The sequence below is a fragment of the Diceros bicornis genome, chromosome 23 (genome assembly GCF_020826845.1).
Source record: "Diceros bicornis minor isolate mBicDic1 chromosome 23, mDicBic1.mat.cur, whole genome shotgun sequence".
NCBI classification, from domain to species: domain Eukaryota; kingdom Metazoa; phylum Chordata; class Mammalia; order Perissodactyla; family Rhinocerotidae; genus Diceros; species Diceros bicornis.
The window spans coordinates 24,283,297-24,302,262 of NC_080762.1; the positions used below are offsets into that span (position 1 = coordinate 24,283,297).

The window sequence follows — 18,966 nt, forward strand, 5'->3', positions numbered from 1 at the left end:
ATATTTTACCACAATAACAAAATAATGTAAAAAAATGTATTCAGTTGTTAAATGTTTAATTAACTTTACCAAAGACTTAAACACATGAGCACTTTCAAGTCTCAGAATGGTGTATAAAAAGTGGAGAAGAGAGGAAGCCATACAGCACACAGCTGGAAACAGAAAACATGAAATTACTTGGCTGCGTTCTCTTCTAACCTTACATCAAGTGTTCCGTTCACCTTCCTTGCTCACATATCAGCCTGCAGAGCACAGCTGGAAAAAAAAAAATCCACAGTCTTAGAAACTGGTTTCACTACAAATTCATGGTTTCCAATCTTGATTGAGTTCTCACAACTGTTATCAATCCTTTTCCTTATCATGAATCAGCACCCAAACCTTTGCCACAGCTATTCAACTCCACACCTAACATATAACTTCTCCTTGAAGAACACAAAGGCCCCCTTGGCTTCCTGATCCTCACCAACCCTACCTCCATTTGCTCCTGGTCTTACTTTCTTCTCTCCAGGGCCTCAATACCTGGCACCTCTGGGAAACCTCCCACCATCTGCTGTGCTCTGGATCTCCTTATCTCTGACCTGCTCATGAACCCTGGTCCATCAACTGGCCACTTGGTAACTTCACTTTCTCCCTCTCTACAGGCTATTTTTCCTCAAGCTCATACTATCTTTAAAAAAATTATTTAAAAAAATTTAAAAACTAAAAAAAAAATAAAGAATAAAAAAATTATTACCCTCTCTTGACCCTAATCCTCCTCTAGCTACCACCCTATTTCTCCCCTCGACATCACTTCCTCACTTCTTAGCCTGCACCCCCTTGTCTACCTCGTATTCACTGCTCCACAGACTATAATCAGGCCCCACTCCCTGGCACACCCAGACCAGTGAGTGTACACTGGCTGAAATCATCAGTGACTTTCCACTGACTCATTTCAATGGACTCTCTTCAGTCATTTAAAAATAGGAAATCTCTGGGCCGGCCCAGTGACGCAAGTGGTTAAGGGCGGGTGCTCTGCTTCAGTAGCCCTGGGTTCGCAGGTTCAGATCCCAGGCACACATCGATGCACCGCTTGTCAAGCCATGCTGTGGCGGTGTCCCATATAAAGTAAAGGAAGATGGGCACGGATGCTGGCCCAGGGCCAATCTTCCTCAGCAAAAAGAAGCTTGGCAACGGATGTTAGCTTGGGGCTGATCCTCCTCACAAAAGAAATAAAAATAAAAATAGGAAGTCTCAGCCATATTTGACTCTCTTGATTGGCAGTACCACCACTCACCCAATCACCCACATGAAAAATCTGTCTTTCCAGAGTCCTCCCATTCCCACTATTTCACCTCCTCATTCAGTCACAATTTCTTTTCATTTAAAAAAAATAGTTATCCTCTTATGAAATTTAAAAATACAGATAAGCATACAGAATTAAATTAAAATAAAAATAAGGTGCACAAGAGAAATCAAACCATATGTTCACACAAAGACTTGTACACAAATGTTCACAGGAGCACTACTGGTAACAGGCAAAAACTGGAAACAACCCAAATGTCCATCAACACGTGAATGGATAAAAAATTAGGTATAGGAATAGAATACCACTCAGCAATAAAAACGGAAGAACTACTAATGCAACAACATGGGTGAATCCCGAAAGCATCATTCTGGGTGAAAGCTAGGCACAAAAGAAAACACTGGGGGCCGGCCCCTGTGGTGTAGCGGTTAAGTGCGCGCGCTCCGCTGCTGGCGGCCCGGGTTCAGATCCCGGGCGGGCACCGACGCACCGCTTCTCCGGCCATGCTGAGGCCGCGTCCCATATAAAGTGGAGGAAGATGGGCACGGATGTTAGCCCAGGGCCAGTTTTCCTCAGCAAAAAGAGGAGGATTGGCATGGATGTTAGCTTAGGGCTAATCTTCCTCACAAAAAAAAAAAAAAAAGAAAAGAAAACACTGTATGATTCCATTTACAGAAAATTTTAGAAAAACTATAGTGACAGAAAGCAAATCAATGGTTGCCAGGAGCCAAGGTGTAGGGGAATACTGCACAGGAGAACAAGAGAACATCTTGGGGTGATGGAAAGGCTCTGTATCATGATTGTGATGGTGGTTACATGACTACACATTTGTCAGAACTCATCAAATTGTAGATTTAAAATTGGTGAATTTTATCATATGTAAACTATCCCTCAATAAAGTTGACTTTTAAAAATTAAAGTGAGTCTTCTAAAATGTGTCCTAGTTTAGATTTCTAAATCCGCATTTGTTTTCTAAAGTCCTAATTTATATTTTAGATCTAAGGTAGTTTAATCCCATATGGATAGTATTGTGTTTCTCTCATAATGACACAAATCCCTCTCTACTGATTGGAAATAATACATAGCAGAATTCTGTTTTATTTCCAGAAACCTTATCAAGGCAACAATTTACAACAATTCACAAATAGATGAATTTTGTTATTATCAAAATGGCAGTATTTTGACTGTGATAAATAAGTAGTATGTCTCTGATTCCACCTGCATCGTAATCTCATTTACTCTAAAAAATAAAGATTCTTTGGGAATCTCCTGAATGAAGACATCAAACTCCAAAAGTTGAACACTCATCTGCCTGTGAGACACTGTACTCAAGTAGAAGACAAGCCAAGGACTTCCTCCTTTTCTTTTTCATTCCCTTGGGATTGAAATGTTTATTTTTCTTTATTCCCACTCCTACCCTTAGCATCTAATAAATACAGTACTTAAACAATGTTGACTCCTTCGAAATATTTATTTATCTAATGCATAAATAGAATTGCTGTCACCAGAAGACTCACTTCCTAAACAATCTGTATTCAAACCAATTTTATAATGTTTTTTTTTTTTTAAAGATTTTATTTATTTTATTTTTTCCCCCCAAAGCCCCAGTGGATAGCTGTATGTCGTAGCTGCACATCCTTCTAGTTGCTGTATGTGGGACTCGGCCTCAGGATGAACGGAGAAGTGGTGCCTCGATGCGCACCCGGGATCCGAACCCGGGCCACCAGCATCGCAGCGCGCGCACTTAACCACCAAGCCACAGGACCGGCCCGAATTTTATAATGTTTTTAACTTGCCTAATTCTAGTAACCAAAAACACATACACAGGTTGCAAGCCTTTATCTGTTAAGGCAGCTTTGTTAATCCTCAGCTGGAGTAAGGCTTAGAATGCCTATCTGAAAACCACGAGATAGCATATTAATGTATTTTCCCTGTTGTTCTATGCACAGTTACCAGAGTTACAGAACGATCATGCTATAATATAGGGGAGAAAAGGTTGAAGGCAACTAGTTTCCATTCACTTATTATTAGACTTAGAAAAGGTGATCAATTTTGACAGCTCTACTAACTCACTGACTTGCTTTCCAAAAAACTAAGGATATTTCCAGCTAAATAGAGTAATTATCCAAAGATTAGGGACCAATGATTAATTTATCCTCTTAAGTGACCATACATAATGGGGATTACATTGTCTTGACATTTTTCCATAACCCACTCTCAGTTGCCACCAGACATCATGCCACCAGAAGTCATCATGAAGAATTAGAGGAAGAAGATAGATTAATTGGATTAAGCATTACTGTTACCCGATTTTTTTTCCAAAGTCATAGTCTGCCTTTTGATTTAAGTGGCTCAACATTTGTTTCCTAATCAAAGTTACAAAAACCAACTACCTCATATACAAAACTAATTATAACAGCATACACATAACAAATGAACACTAAGTTATAGGAAACGGTGTTTTGCAGCCAATCCCAAAACATACATTTTGTGATTCCTGACCTTGGCTATTAGCAAGTCTCTTTCTGTCTGGTGTGTTGGCATGGGATTTAAAAGACTGTATGGCTTCTGTTTCTCAAACGCTGAAGGAACAATGCTTTAGTTGGACTTTTTTCCGCTCTCCCATAATCGTTGGATATCAAATTTACTTGGTAGCAAGCCAGTACCTCAGTTCATCCCAGCAAGCACAACAACACACAAGCACGGTCCAAATACTGCCTTAAACCCTGACATCTGCTAATACAGACCTTCAAAATGAAGCCAACTGATATTAAACGATATTAAAAGACATTAAAAGAAACAGTTACTGCAAGAGTAAGGGTGTCTTGGCTTATAAAAAAAAAAGGCAGATACCCTCTTCCTGCACAACTATCAATTCCCTTTTATCCACCCCCTGCCTTGTCCGGTTCTCCCTCCAGGGCCACTGCACTTCCAGCACCTTCAGCTGGACTTCAATCACAAGACAGCAATTCAGGACCTGAGTTCTGAGTGATTACAGCACAGCACGAGTCAATACACATGCCCGCACACTGGCACTGTGCCTACCTGCTCAGTAACAAGTGTCTGACACAGCTGTAGTGCTTTATGCCTCTAAAAGCACTTTGACATTCCATTATCTTACTTGAGACCCATTGCCGAAGCTGTGTGACAGGAAACTAAGGCAAAATACACGTGTTTGTGGCCAGGTGGCCAGTTATTTTCTGAATTAGGACTGACTCCATTCCCAACCAACAAGCACAAGACAACCACCTCCTCCTCCCCGTCTAGTGTGAGCGTGCAAAAGCAAGTCATGTTTTTTAGCAAAATGTACAATATTCCACCCTAGCCCTAGTTAACAGAGAACTTAATTTCATTTATTCTAGTTTCCTAGTAGCTTTCCTAGACAAGTAACTGTGCCTACACTAAAAAGAGTTAGCTGTGTTCATTATGAGTGGTGAATAAAGCAGGTGACTCAGTTACTAAACTCTGCGAAGGCTGATCTACAAGATAACACCATCTGCCTGTTGAACGAGTTTTCCACCACTGTCACTATTTTATATTTAAATTTGAAATATATAAGTTAATTGAAACTATTCTAAGTTATCTTCCCAGTCTCTTGGTCTAGAACATCTTGAAAATAAGACTTAGACTGGCTTAATTGCATCATGAATAGAAGGAAAAGTATATGCCAATAGTCTTAGAGGTTGTGTTAAATTAAAGGGAAAAAGGGCCGGTCCCATGGCTTAGCGGTTAAGTGCGCGCATTCCGCTGCTGGCGGCCCGGGTTCTGATCCCGGGCACGCACCGACGCACCGCTTCTCCGGCCATGCTGAGGACGCGTCCCACATACAGCAACTAGAAGGATGTGCAACTATGACATACAACTAACTACTGGGGGGCTTCGGGGGAAAAATAAATAAATAAATAAAATTTTAAAAAAAATTAAAGGGAAAAAAATAACTAAGTCTTAGGACTAAATTTTAGAAATACTTAAGATAATGGTAGCAAAAATACAATTCTTATCTTTGGAAAATTGCAAATCTGAATCAGAGAAATCTAAATGCCAGAAAGACTTGTTAAGGAATGAAGCTTTGTTACTTTTAAAGATGATGATTTCAACAGACACTAACTAAACTACCTAGGAACAGCAACCAGGCCCCCCTGAGACAGAATTTCTGGGTTTCTATTGTTACATCTTGTTCCTCTTAGAGACATATGTTCTTTCCAAAGCTCTACCTCTGGCCTCAGCTTCATTCTGAGGCTGCAGGTTTATATTTTCAGTTGTCTGCCTGACATCATCCCCCGACGTCCTGCTGGCCTACATGTCCAACGTCTGAGTCAGCCTTTCCCCGTCAACTCCTCGTCCCATGCCCCTAGTCCATCCAGGACTGTTTACATAACTTGTAGGGCCCAGGACCAAATGAAAATGTGGGGCTCCCAGTTCAAAAAGTATTAAAATGCAGGCTCCAGGGGCTGGCCCCGTGGCTTAGCGGTTAAGTGCGCACGCTCCGCTGCTGGCGGCCCGGGTTCGGATCCCGGGCGGGCACCGACGCACCGCTTCTCCAGCCATGCTGAGGCTGCGTCCCACATACGGCAACTAAAAGGATGTGCAACTATGACATACAACTATCTACTGGGGCTTTGGGGAGAAAAAGGAGGAGGATTGGCAATAGATGTTAGCTCAGAGCCAGTCTTCCTCAGCAAAAAGAGGAGGATTGGCATGGATGTTAGCTCAGGGCTGATCTTCCTCACACACACACAAGAAAAATGCAGGCTCCAGACGCAGGCATCATCTCTGTTTCCACGGCACTGTCCACACCCATCATTTCCCAAAATTCCCTCAGTCTGTCCTTTGAAATGTCACCTGTCCCTTCCTTTCCATTTCTACTGCCATGCTTCAAATCTCACCTGGCTCTCAGCCAAGGACTTTGTAATTGATGTTCCTCCTATTTCATTCCCTCTGCAACCCAGTCACATCTTTCTGAGGCACACTTCAGAAATCTTCGCTATCTCCCCATTGCCTATCTATTAAATAATGTTCAAACTTCTTAACCCGGCATTCAAACTCTCCATTCCCCACCTCCATCATTCTTTTCCATCCGATCTTCTGTGACTTTCCACCATATATCCTGGGCTCTAGCCAAACCAAACTCCTTGTCACTCACTTAATAAGCCTAATGTGTAGGCGAGTATAAAGATCCTGGGTCCAAACCAGAGACTTAAGTTCAAATCCAGCCCCACTACTTGCTAGCCTCTGTCGCCCATCTAAAATATGAGGACCATAATTGCAGTTATATTATAGGATTATTGCATAGATAAAACAAGATAATATAAAATACATAGTAAAGCACAGTAAAACACTCATTATTAGACTGCCTCCTAGCCCTTGCCCAGGCCTTGCACCTTCACCTAGAATACCTTTTTCTCCTAAATCTGCTAAGGAAAGCCTACCAATCCTCTAAAGCCTAACTCAAAAGCTACCTCCATGAACCCTTCCCTGATCAGCTCAGTCAGAAGTCATTTTGCCTTCCTATAAAATTCTGTATCTTGTTACCCTGCATTTAGCACGTGTAGCATTTTGCTGTAGAATTACTTATGTACATATCATTTTGTCTCCCCTCATAACCTCTTAAGAATATGGAACAGGTCAAATTCATTTCTGATTCTTGCATGGCCCCTAGTACATAGTTTGTGCTCAATAAGTTAAATGATTTCTATATCTCTTTTAGAAATAAATAAGAGCAAAAAATAATTTTAAACCCACATACACCCAAATTAATTAGTTAAAGCTATTTTCAACAGAATTAGCTGGGTCCAGAGTAGGTTGAGGAAAGGTGATAGCACAGAGAGAGAATGCGACAGGACTGCTCTTGCAGACTTGAGCCTCTGAAGGATGAGATGTCACCTGGAAGAGTCATGAAGTCCTCATGGCCAAGTCTCCAGATGGTTAACTTCCATCACCACTCCCAACCCCAAGAAAGGTCTTGATCAACACCTGGGCTGAGAGAGCAGAGGAAAGGGAACAAGGGCATGCCCCACCTGCCAAGGTGTGTCATGTGAGAATCTAAGGGCTAGGATAACCTCAGGCCTTCCTCATATTCCCACCTGTAGTAACGAAGTTTTACTCTAATATTCACTGGTATGTCTTCTTGTATTTCCAGATATTATGTATAATTGCCAAGCCATTTGCTGCTTCTGAAGAGCTCAAAAACTGGGAAAACACACAGCCCTAAAAGCAATAAAATATCATTTTAAACTAATTTTTAAAAATCCTATTGGCACTTATCAAATTAGCAAATATTAACAAAAATTAAACCTAACATTGGTAGGACTTTCAGGAAGCCAATATATCGCTGGTGCACAGTAAACTGGTTTAAGTTCTCTAAAGAACAAGCTGGCAATGTGTAACAAGTGTCATAAAGTTGTTCATACCCTTTGAACCAGTAATCTCACTTTTGGACGTATACCCCAAGGAAGCAATCCAAAAGGGGAAAAAAAATTAGTTTAAAGATGTATACAAATATGCTACTTACATTGCATAACACTGCCTGCCATTCAAACCCTCCTAGCAAAGGAGGCCTGGTTGAGTAACCTAGGGTAGACCAGCATGGTAGAATACCACACTTACTGAAAACATTAAGTAGGTATATTATGTGATACAGTAAAGAATGCTCACTGAGAAACAGAAAACAAAACTAAATATTTACCTGTGAATCTACGATTACTTATTTGTAACTCTGAAATCTGAAACCCAAAGTTTTTTGCAAGATAGTGTCAACACTCACTCAGAAGCAAAACATGATCTGAACTAACATGAGGCTATTTACGGTCTCTATTTGTCCCACTTACTCTGAATATTTATATATTTTTTGCAGAAATATCAATGTATTTGATTACAAGGTGCTGCCTCAGAGTCCCCTAGGGGGTGTTAAAAAATATAGGTGTATGTACCAGGTTACTTTTTTTAAATCCAAAAAAATCTAAACCCCAAAACATATATGGCCCCAAGAGTTTCAGATAAGGATTGTGGCTCTGTACTGATGACATCTATACATTATAAGGAAGGCTCTTTATAATGCTACATCTACAGGAATGTGTGAAAAAGACAAATAACTATAGATAAACCAAATCCCTCTCCAAATAATTACAAATTCTAAACTAACAAAATTGAACTTATTACAATTTCTTTTTACTTAGACTCAAGTAAATTTCTGTAGAAGATTTCACAGCATTTGTGGAAACGGGTCAGTCTTCAGTCCTACTGAGCATCATCTACAGACACAAGTTTATTGAAAGAAATAATAAACTCTCGTGTTTTAAAAAGAATCTTCTAGCTGGCCGTTAAATACACTAACCTAAAATTTACATCATTTAAAAGCATTACCTTAAATCTTTTAGTTTAAATAAACATTTAAAACATAATCATTTTTTATCCAGGCAAGGACCCTCTGAGATTTTTTTTTCTGGCCAGCAACACAAGGTGGGGGAAATGGTCTATTTGCCTTTGCCTCCCATATAAGCAGCCTGTATACCAGAAACACATAAGAACCACCAAAATAAGATGATTTTAGGTTAGAAGTTATTTATCAACTCTGGATTTAATGATTCCTATATAATTATGCATTCAAACACAATTATGAGTCTGTTATCTCCTCTGACTCTTTTCTATCACCTCTACCTCCCCAAAAAGAAAAATACCAACAAGAATTTAACGTGCAGAGTCTGGCTGGGCTCAGGGTGATTAGCACCATATGGTCTAGCTCTTAACGATTGTCCATCTGATATATTTATCTCCATTTTGAGCCAAAAACAAAATGTGGCCAAACAATCTGATCTTACTTAAAATCAGGTCCCTTTACCAGTTCCAGCCTATTCCATAATTAACACTTTTCTCTGAGTAAAAGGAGACAAAACATAATGCCTACAACTAAAACTCCATACTCAGCATTTATTCCTACAAACAGCTTATTGTTAGGACAAGTTTACTATTACAGTCGTGAAACAATATTTCTAATGCTAATGGTGAATTATTTTTAATATTAATATTTTTACCATTATAAAAGCAACACTTGTTCAATGTAGGAAAATTAGAAACTATAGATAAACCAACAGAAAGAAAGAAACTCAAAAACCTGGCACTCAAGAATAACTAGGGAGTTGGGGGTCTTACTGCCGAGGTTCACATTACCATAGGACAACAATGGCAACTTTCTGCTCCCATTTGCACTAAAACATCAATGAACTTCGCGGAATGTCGTTATTTAAACAACCATTGACAAATATGAATCCTCTGAGATATTGCCATTTGAAATCGGAACATGAAGTCAAAACTAATAAAAAGGATAATTAGGCAAGATGAAAAGGTTTTTACTATTAATAAGTCACCAGACTAACCCACTCAACTTGGCATTAATACCTATCTACCCAGAAAAGTCAATAAATATCTCCATTTAATGAATAAGGGTTTCTATTTTTATAAAACATATCTCAGAATTGGTTTTTGGAGCTAGTCTGAGTTTGTCCCAAGAATAAATTTTGACTTGCTGAACACATACAGAGCACTGTTAATACAATTTACTCTTTAGCAAAAAATGCAGAATAGCTAAACTGCAGACCACTGCATCTTTCCCTGATGTTTATCCACTAATTTAACCACTGACCTTTCACTTAGATTTAACTATCTAATGATAGAAAAGCATTCCTTGAATCGAATTTAAAACTCCAGTCAGTGATGCTCAAGTGGGGGGACTGGAGGAGGAAGACAGCACAGTTCCCTCACTAAGAGGAGCATATCAGAAGTTCCAGAGAGGCACATTAGTTTCAAAAAGCATATTCAATATTATAATTTTGTGTTTAAAAAACAAAAAAAGAATCCTCATTATTTCCAGACTACAACTAAAAGTAAAGTGACAAAATCTTAGCTGGTGGATAAATACACAAGTATGGCTTTATCTTCTGAATATTAAGGATTCTCACTCAAAAGGTAAACTACCCTTGGAGGTGTGTATCAAAACTTCCAAGGACTATGAGATTTTTATGTTTAACAAGAGGGAACAAAGTGGGTGAGGAACACTGCTTTGGTCCATATACATTATTTTATATGTATCCCCATAATTAAAAATGAAAAAAAATCTTCCAACTTAGAAATAAGGCAAGTCATTTCCTCAGCTCTTTAGTTCTAGTTTCTGTACACAAGGTGGGGAATTATCTTTGCTGTTAATGCTAAGCTTAGCAAAGCAGGTGTGATCGTGCACACTCAGTACATGTACGGCTGAAAGCACTGTTTTCTCCATCACTCCAGTGTGGGACGGGCTGGCTCTTGTGTGGTGGGTCTGCCTAGCTCGGAAAGCGCTGGAGGTGCTCCTTCTGAATCACAGTCAATAAAAACACCCACGGTTCCTGCGTGGGTGGCACCAGGCTAGGGGGGTGCTCACAGCTGTGGTGAGCTGACTGTTGAGTAGTGTTTGGGGTTTAGTTTGGGGGTTTAGTTTGTTTTTGTTACAGTTTGTTTGCTTAATTTGAATGAGATCAGATCTCTAGTTGGGTTTTGATAACTCTAAGTAGAATTCTATTCCAAAAACAACTTCACAGGATTTCTGATAACTTGTGTAGAGACATTATTAAGGTTCTAGAGAACCTATAGGTAAATATGCAGAAAATAGTTCCAAGGGGAAATAAAAGGCAGAGTTCTACATTTCAGGACAACTTTAACCTAAGTACAAATCTTTACCCAGCTAAAAAGATGCTTTTAAATTCAATTTAATGGATGTAAACCCTGATACCATGTGGCCCAACTCTAACCTGTGCAAGTTGCAACTTCCTTATCTATAAGTGGAGGTAAAGACACAGAACCGGCTGCTCTAAAAAATAAAATTAAGTAATGTACAAGAAAGTCCTTTCTTTATGGTAAACCATGCAAATTATCACTTAAGCAAATATGTATTATCTTAAAAATGCCTTTCACAGAACGCTAGACTAGGTTGAAATTAAGTTCTCTGTCTCCCACTTTAAGCTTAATTCATAACTCATTTGAATTCATGCTACCCCCAAAACATTCCAAGTGCATCAAACACGTAATAACAGTTGCATAAAATCATTTTGTCCCACTATGTGACAAAAGGAATAAAATGGCCAGCCATTTCACCAGAATCTTACGAAGACGAACAAGCACACTGAAGAGAGGAGTGGTACAGATAAAGGCATGGAGACAAAAGGCAGTGGGACAAATTCCAGAAAGTGCAAGACCCTCAGCTCAGCTGGAGCATAAAGAGCAAGAAGGGGGTGAGAGGCAGGTCTGGTGAGGCCCAGAGCTTGAAAGCCTTTGGTGTAAGGAGTTTGACATTTTCCTAGAAGTAATGGGTATCACTGACGGCTTTTCAACAGAAAAATGATGCGGTCCAATGTTTAGAAAAATCATTCAAGGTGTACAACTAAGGCTAGTGAAAGGGTATGACAACAGTCGAGACCAAAAGTAATGAAGGCACACATTAAGACACAGCACTAAAGGAAAAGAAGAGACTGATTTATGAGGCATTAAGGAGGTAAGCACAAAAGCACTTGTCTGATTTAACAAAACAGATAAGGAAAGGGGAGAAATAAGATGGAATTCCAGGTTTCTGACTTAAGCAACCAGAGGTGTCATGCACTGAGAGAATTCAGAAGAAATGTCTATTTGCAGGGGGGCTGTTGTTTTTGGTGGTAGGTGAAGATTATATGGGGTGGCTAAAAAAATGAGTTCATTTTAGTTGAGTATGGTGTACCTGTGCATCCAAATGGAACTGTCCAGAAATAGTAAATATGGGTCTTGAACACAGAGAAAACATTTGGAACTAACAACCCCAACACAGGGTCTGGAGCCACAGGGCGTATGAGACAAGCAAGGCAGACAGGAAAAGTGAAGCAAGGACGTGGCCTGGGACTAAGCCTCAAAGAAGTGCACCACGGGGTTCAACAAGGACTGTAAAAAAGATTTAGCAAATCACACCAAGAGCACAGAGGATGATTTATTCTAAAAAACACCTCAAAAGCTCTCCTGAAATAATTCTATTATGCTTTTATTTTTAGTTGCTTTGGTTCTTTTGGCAGTTAATTTTATTGATAAAAATCCCATGATAAAATACCACAGGAATACTCATATTGTTGTACTTAATTAGAATTCACTATACACTATTCACACTATTCAATCTTGCTCTGAATTCAGGAACATTCTGGAAATGGAGTACAAAATGCTCACATCATACTCATTTCTTTATTATTCCAAAATCCTGGAACCATTTTTATGGTCTAATGACTTATTTTAGCAGGCAGTTGAGATGAATTCACATGGAATACAAGGTTGGATCTTTTAACACAGAGGAGAATGAAGGAAATTTAAGCATAACAGCTGCCATGAGTGAGTTCTCTTAGCTTTTCAATCTCTCTTCTGGTGCAAATAAAGTCAGGTATTTTTCTTACAGTGAAAGATGTACAGGACCATGAACCAGATCATTCGTTCACGGTAACCAGCTCCACAAAGCACCGTTACTAAAAACCTTCCTAAGATATAGAAATAGTTATACAGGCAGCTTTCCCCATACAGAAAAACAGCCCTTCGCCGAAAGGCCAGAAATAGCAGTTCAGTTGTGAACTATAACCAAAACTTCCTATATTAAGTTTAGATGTAACATACAACTGCAGTATGTAGATATCAGTGTAACTGTAAATGTGAAGACTTTTTTAAAAAAAACCTTCAGGAAGCAGTAACTGACTTGAAGTTGCAGAGGTGCTGGTAAGACTATATTGAGAGGTGCTGCAAGATGTATTCATCCCTAACTGCTATTAAAAATCCTCGTTTATGATTATAACTGTCTAAAGAGCAAACTACCTCCATACAGGGAAGGCTGAGTAGCGTTAATTATTGTAGCCAAAGAGCCTCCCTTTGGGGACCTTTTTTGATAGTCCATTTTTCTTTAAAATTACTGAATTTTTAATACCTTGATTTGTCCTTTAAACATCCAAGAGAGGAGGATAATGTGCAGTATTTCCCAAACTTATTTAACCACAGACCTCTACTTTATTATTTTTGTGTGTGTGTGTCAGGAAGATCAGCCCTGAGCTAACATCCATGCCAATACTCTTTGCTGAAGAAGACCAGCCCTGAGCTAACATCTATTGCCAACCCTCCTCCTTTTTTTTCCCCAAAGCCCCAGTAGATAGTTGTATGTCGTAGTCCCACATCCTTCTAGTTGCTGTATGTGGGACGCCGCCTCAGCATGACTGGACAAGAGGTGCGTTGGTGCGTGCCCGGGATCCGAACCCGGGCCACCAGTAGCGGAGCATGCGCACTTAACTGCTAAGCCACGGAGCCGGTCCCCAGACCTCTACTTTACAGAAAGGCTATTTAGGAACACATTTTGGGAATTACTGAAAGAAGTAGGGGTCTTCTTGACCAAGCCTCTGGACCACGAAGACATAATTTCTTCAAAAGGATATCATCAACTACCCTAAATACTGATTCTGAAAACATATTTGTTTTAAATAGATATTTTAAAAAGTCAATATACCATTAAAATATTTTTCTTTCTCCAGGAAGATAGCAGGTAAGTAAACTAGATGAATATCCTAGTAAGGTTCCAGAGTGTCTACAGCACTGCATCAAGAAGATAAAAGAACCTTAGCATCATTATCAGTTCCACGAAGAAACTAAAAATGGGTTTTCCGATATCTTGCAAAGCTAAAGCAAAGTTGCGCATTTCTAAGGGAAAACAACGTTCCAGTTTATTGTAGTATCTGTTTTAGTTTTCCTACAAGTGTCTGATTCCCCTCCACTCAGGCAAGAAGCTGCACATGTGAACAGGTAACAACCTGACCGAAAAGAGAAAGCTCAAGCTCAGCTTGCTCCCTCTGACCGACACTACTGACCAGTAGTACGTGCGAGGCACATCTCTGAGTGCCTTGTCATTAGCAGCCAGGATAACATAACGGGGCTGTGGTGCACTCAACACTTCTCATCGGTTCTATGCTAACCTGGGAGTTCAGCTTGCTTACCCTTTCCAAAGTCTTAATTTCACAAAGTGAAATTTATTACCACAGAGAAAGAAGCCATTAAATGCCTTTCCCAGTCCCCACCATTCCCTGGAATTTCCGCCTTACGGAATAAGACTGGTATATTGCAAATGTCACAGGCAAGTATTCTGTCTTTTTTACTTATTTGTATTCCACAGCAAATCAAAAGCTCCTTGGGAACAGCTGACCTTGTCTCTCTCAGTTACCACCTCCAGTGCCCAGCACAGTGGGTGTCAAATATTGGGTAAACGTTGTAGAATGAATGAGGAGTAACATTAAGACGTGCAAACTCACTATTTATATCTTAATATGAATGAATTTCTTCAGGCCCTTTCCTGAAGAATTTTGGGTGGATCATCAGTTACATAAGAAGAGTTAAAAGAGCCCTGAGAAGGAGAGGTGAGCTTGAGAAAGGCTCCTCTTCAGCTCTGCCTGGAAACACTGTCCTGCTCTGGATCAGTCAGCGTGGTTCTTCAAAGGAAACCCCAGACTTTTGCTCAAATGTCATACGAAGTTATCTCCTTTCTCTAGGGAAGTCTCTCTACACTTCAAAAATCTATGTCAGTGAGACATCAACAATTGGCAATTATTTATTGATAGCAAAGTAAGATGAAGAAACAGGGACCCTAATCTTTCAGATTTCTTTTCTAACCCCAGAATTCCAGGTATAGTACTCAATTAATCGCTAATGTTGAATTAATCAACAACATAAAGAACATCAGATTAGCAGAACGTCATCTAGCCAATGTAATACGATCAATTGTTAAAAACCCAGCTTCTGAAGTCAGACAAACTTGAGGTTGAATCCCGGCTCCACTGCTTACTTAAACTCTGTAAGCCTTTCCACATCTGAAAAGAAAGATATTAAATAAGCCTGTCTCACAGTGTTGCAGTAAGGTTTAAATAGGAATGCCTGCAAAGTGCTGAGAACTGGGCCTGGCACATAGGAAATTCTCAAGAAATGTGAACCATCATTTGGAAACTTAGGTTCCATTCCACCACCACCTCCCTGTGTATCCTTGAGCTAATCACTATGAAGAACCTAATGAAAGCACGGAGACAGTATTAACTGCCCTCTAACGCCAGGATTAGCAATCAAGAATAAGTTAACAGAAAATGGACTGAAACTTTGAAAAATAAAAGCCTTAAGTAATTCCAGATATTTTTTGCATTGTACTGGGAAGTTTGCATATGTTTGATCACAGATGACTCAGCATTAGAATATCAAAGTGAAAAAGCCTGAACAGTCCAACTTCAAAGCAGGTATTATCAAATACTTCAGTGCCTGTTATAGATGATGGACTTTATGAAACACCTGTGTGAGCAGTGGGGGAAGGATAGATATCTCAACATTAACTGGCTTAAAGACTCTCTTGTCACCCTTTTTTCACAGATGAGGTTAAATATATTTTCTTCCTCAGACCTTAAAATGTATCTGTTGCACATGTATTACATAGCATCCAAGTAAAGGCCATTGTTCAATCTAGCTGCTGTATTGTACAAGGCCATTACAAGTGCACAGGGCCCCTTTGTAGGAATTAAATAATGGGCACCCAGAGCACAGGCTGGTTTTCAATCTCCACTTACCCTGAATTGGGTACCTTTGTGCAAGGGCACAACCATACATGGCAGTCATGCAGATAAGCACAAAGATCTTCCGTATTCAACCGGCATACCTGTTTAACTGTTTGTATGATTTATATGATACACGCCCACACACATACAAACATGACTGAAAGTTGTCAAGGATTTAACTGAGTAAAGAGAGAAAGATATTCATCAAAATTGAAAATACGGAGTTTCAGAAAGTTCGAGAGAGCAGGTTCCTGTACCTTCCCTCCCTCACCTTCAGCTACCTGGTATTAGGATACTGTAGCCAATAGGAACTTTGGAGATGGAAGGTAGGTAGAGGCTTCGACACTGCAAAACTCTGATCCCTGGCAAAACTATGGTCTTTCTCCAGCAGCTGCTCACTCTCTCTCAAAAAAAGGAAGGAAGGAAGGAGAAAAAAAACCCCACAGACACCAATGGATTTACTCATTTGAGTTTGCAAAAACGGTGGTAAACAAAAGACTGTTGTCTTGTTGTTCTGACTGCATTAAAAATCTGTAATCCCAGGCAAGATTACTGCTAAATGCTGAAGAACACGCTAACTGCTGAGTAACTAGTGTTAAAATGTTAACTCTGTCAATTTGGCTTCCTTGAGCCCTTCCCTCTCAGATACCTGATACTCATCTAGAAAGGACACAAAACTATTTTTGTTTACTATTGCATATGCATATCTATCTAGCCTGCTAAACTTTCCAAGGGTTGCCTTCCTTAAAAAGTAAGCATGTGATATTACATTTTTAACACTTTTGTACCTAGCCCTGTGACCTGCATAACACAGCAGCTTCAAGAGCTATTTATGGAACAGAAATTCCAGGTTAAATATGGTACCTTATTCAATACATGTGCAAGGAGACAACGCACAAGAATATTCATTGCAGCATTCTTTATAGTAAATTTGGAAGTAATCTAAATGTCTGTTAAAGGGAGAATGCATAATTAAAGGGAGAATGCATAATTAAAGGGAGAATGCACAAATCAAATATATATAATACAGTCATACAATGAGAACCATGAGTTAAAATGTAAAGAATTTAAGCTACCAGCTCAAATTGAGGTATAATGTGAATAAATCACAGATATAACAGATTAGAACAAAAGCAAATTGCAGAATGATACATATAGTAAAATACTATTTATATAAAGTTTAAAATTCTCAACATTACCTCTGTCTTAGAATTTGTTATAACAGTCTTGCATATTCCTTGTACACATGCTAAAGACCTAAGGAATATTCACTCTAAAAATCATACAAAATTAAGGTTAAAAAAAGACTATTAATCATATAAAGTTCCCCAAATGGCAGGGAGGGAGCCTAATTTAGTCACGGCAATCACTTAGCCCCTTAAGTCATAAGACGTGTGTTCTATCTCCATTCTGCTACTCACCCAAACACTTTATTTCCCCAAGCTTCAGTTTTCTCATCTGAATGGGGTGGACCATGCCTGCCTTGCAGGATAAAGTAAAATAATATATTTTTGTAAAGAGTTACACAGAGGGTCTTGGACTTGTTTTTTTGCCTCATCAGTCAAGAGACCATGTAATAACGCTCTACAGTGAAAAAACTGTTGAGTCTGCACCTTTTTCATCTGGTTTGGTATATGGTTAAATATGACAAAGAACCCAGCAGGAAAGGGTAACCCCTCACCTTCCTCTTCCCAGTCCCTGATCTAGCTGCCTCCTTATGCTTTCTATATTTAGCACCAAGTACCCCCTTATCCCCCCAACCAAAAAAAAACACGAAACCGTGGGTTTTGCAGGGCTCCCTTCGTAACTCCCGTGACCTTGGAATAAATCTCTGACACCTCGCCAAACCGGCCTCCCCTCAACACACACCCCCCTCTGCAGCCCCCGAGGCAGATGAACAAAAACCCAACGACACGGTCACGAAATAGACCATAAAAATGACAGTGCGGTGTTGTTGGGTTTGGAAGGTTGTTTGTTTTCAAAAATTAAGAGGAAAGTCTACCGTAGACTCTTAACTCCCGCTCTGCAGAGAGAAAAGCAGCAAGACCAAAGCAAATAAGTTTTGCGACCTGTTTCCAAACACACAGTCCCTACACCTGGATTCAATACAAAGACAGGCACACCGAGGCCCCGGGAGCGGCAGGCTGCCTGTGGCACTCACACCCTCCCGCACACGGGGACCCACCGAGGCGCACAGCCTCCGCACGCGGGATGCGCTCGCGGGCCCGCGCCCGCCTCCCGGGGCTGCCTGCGGCCGGCGCTGCCCCTCACCTGTCTTGAAGATCATCAGGTCATCGTCCTTGGACCCCAAGGTCTTCAGCATGGACACGAAGAGCACCCCGCAGGCGTTCTGGATGCCGAACACCGACCCGTTGCACCACATGGCCGCCAGCATCACCAGCCAGCCCCGACCTCCCTCAGGAGGCTGAGGGGGCTCGGCGCCCGCCGGCCCCACCAGTTCTAACTCCACCTTCTCGGCGGCCGCCCCGGGGCCGTCCAAGAGGCCGGGGCCGTGCACCGGAGCGGCCCCCACGGACGCGGGGCCGGGCGGCTGCATCTCGCTCGTCCCCCGCTCGGCGGCGGGAGCCTCCTGAAAGAACACCATGGCCCGAGGCGGCCACCTCGGGCGCCGCGGGAGCACGAAGGGCGCGAGTTCCCGGCGGGCTCGCGGAGGAGCTGCCGAGCGCCGGCCGGGCGGGCTAGCGAGGCCGAGGCGAGGGCGGTGGAGCCCCCGGTGGGCCGGCGGCGCAAGGCGCGCAGGCTGCCGCGAGGAGAGTGGCTGCGCGCGCGCGCCTCAAGGAACAATTCCAGAGCCTCCCGGCCCACAGCCCCGCACCCCCAACTGAGCGAGCGGCCAGGCGGCCGAGTCTTAAAGACGCCCCCCCCACCCCTGGCTGGGGGTGTGGCCGGCAGAATCTGAGATGATTGGGCCCCGGGAGAGCGGAGGCGGGGCCCACCTCCCCCCGCACACCCCCGCGGCGCCCCGACGCAGGTGCCGGCGGGCGGCACTATCTGGCCGTGCGCCTGCGGCGGGGCTTCCTCCTGCCCGGTGGGGGTCGCAGAGGGGCAGGTGACCCGCCTCAAAGT

The 18,966-nt window shown here is 41.4% G+C and overlaps 1 protein-coding gene across 2 annotated transcripts in view; it reads right to left on the bottom strand.

The window, feature by feature from the left end:
• SLC16A10 (solute carrier family 16 member 10) overlaps positions 1-18,672 on the bottom strand; it is a 113,836-nt gene extending 95,164 nt beyond the window's left edge. Inside the window, exon 1 of one of the 2 annotated variants that reach the window (XM_058566453.1) lies at positions 18,151-18,672. In XM_058566453.1, coding sequence (XP_058422436.1) covers positions 18,151-18,484 — 334 coding nt within the window. In that variant the 5' untranslated portion in view covers positions 18,485-18,672. The remainder of the gene's footprint in view (positions 1-18,150) is intronic. The other variant, XM_058566452.1, reaches the window with a different exon arrangement.
• Between the last annotated feature and the right edge of the window lie 294 nt (positions 18,673-18,966).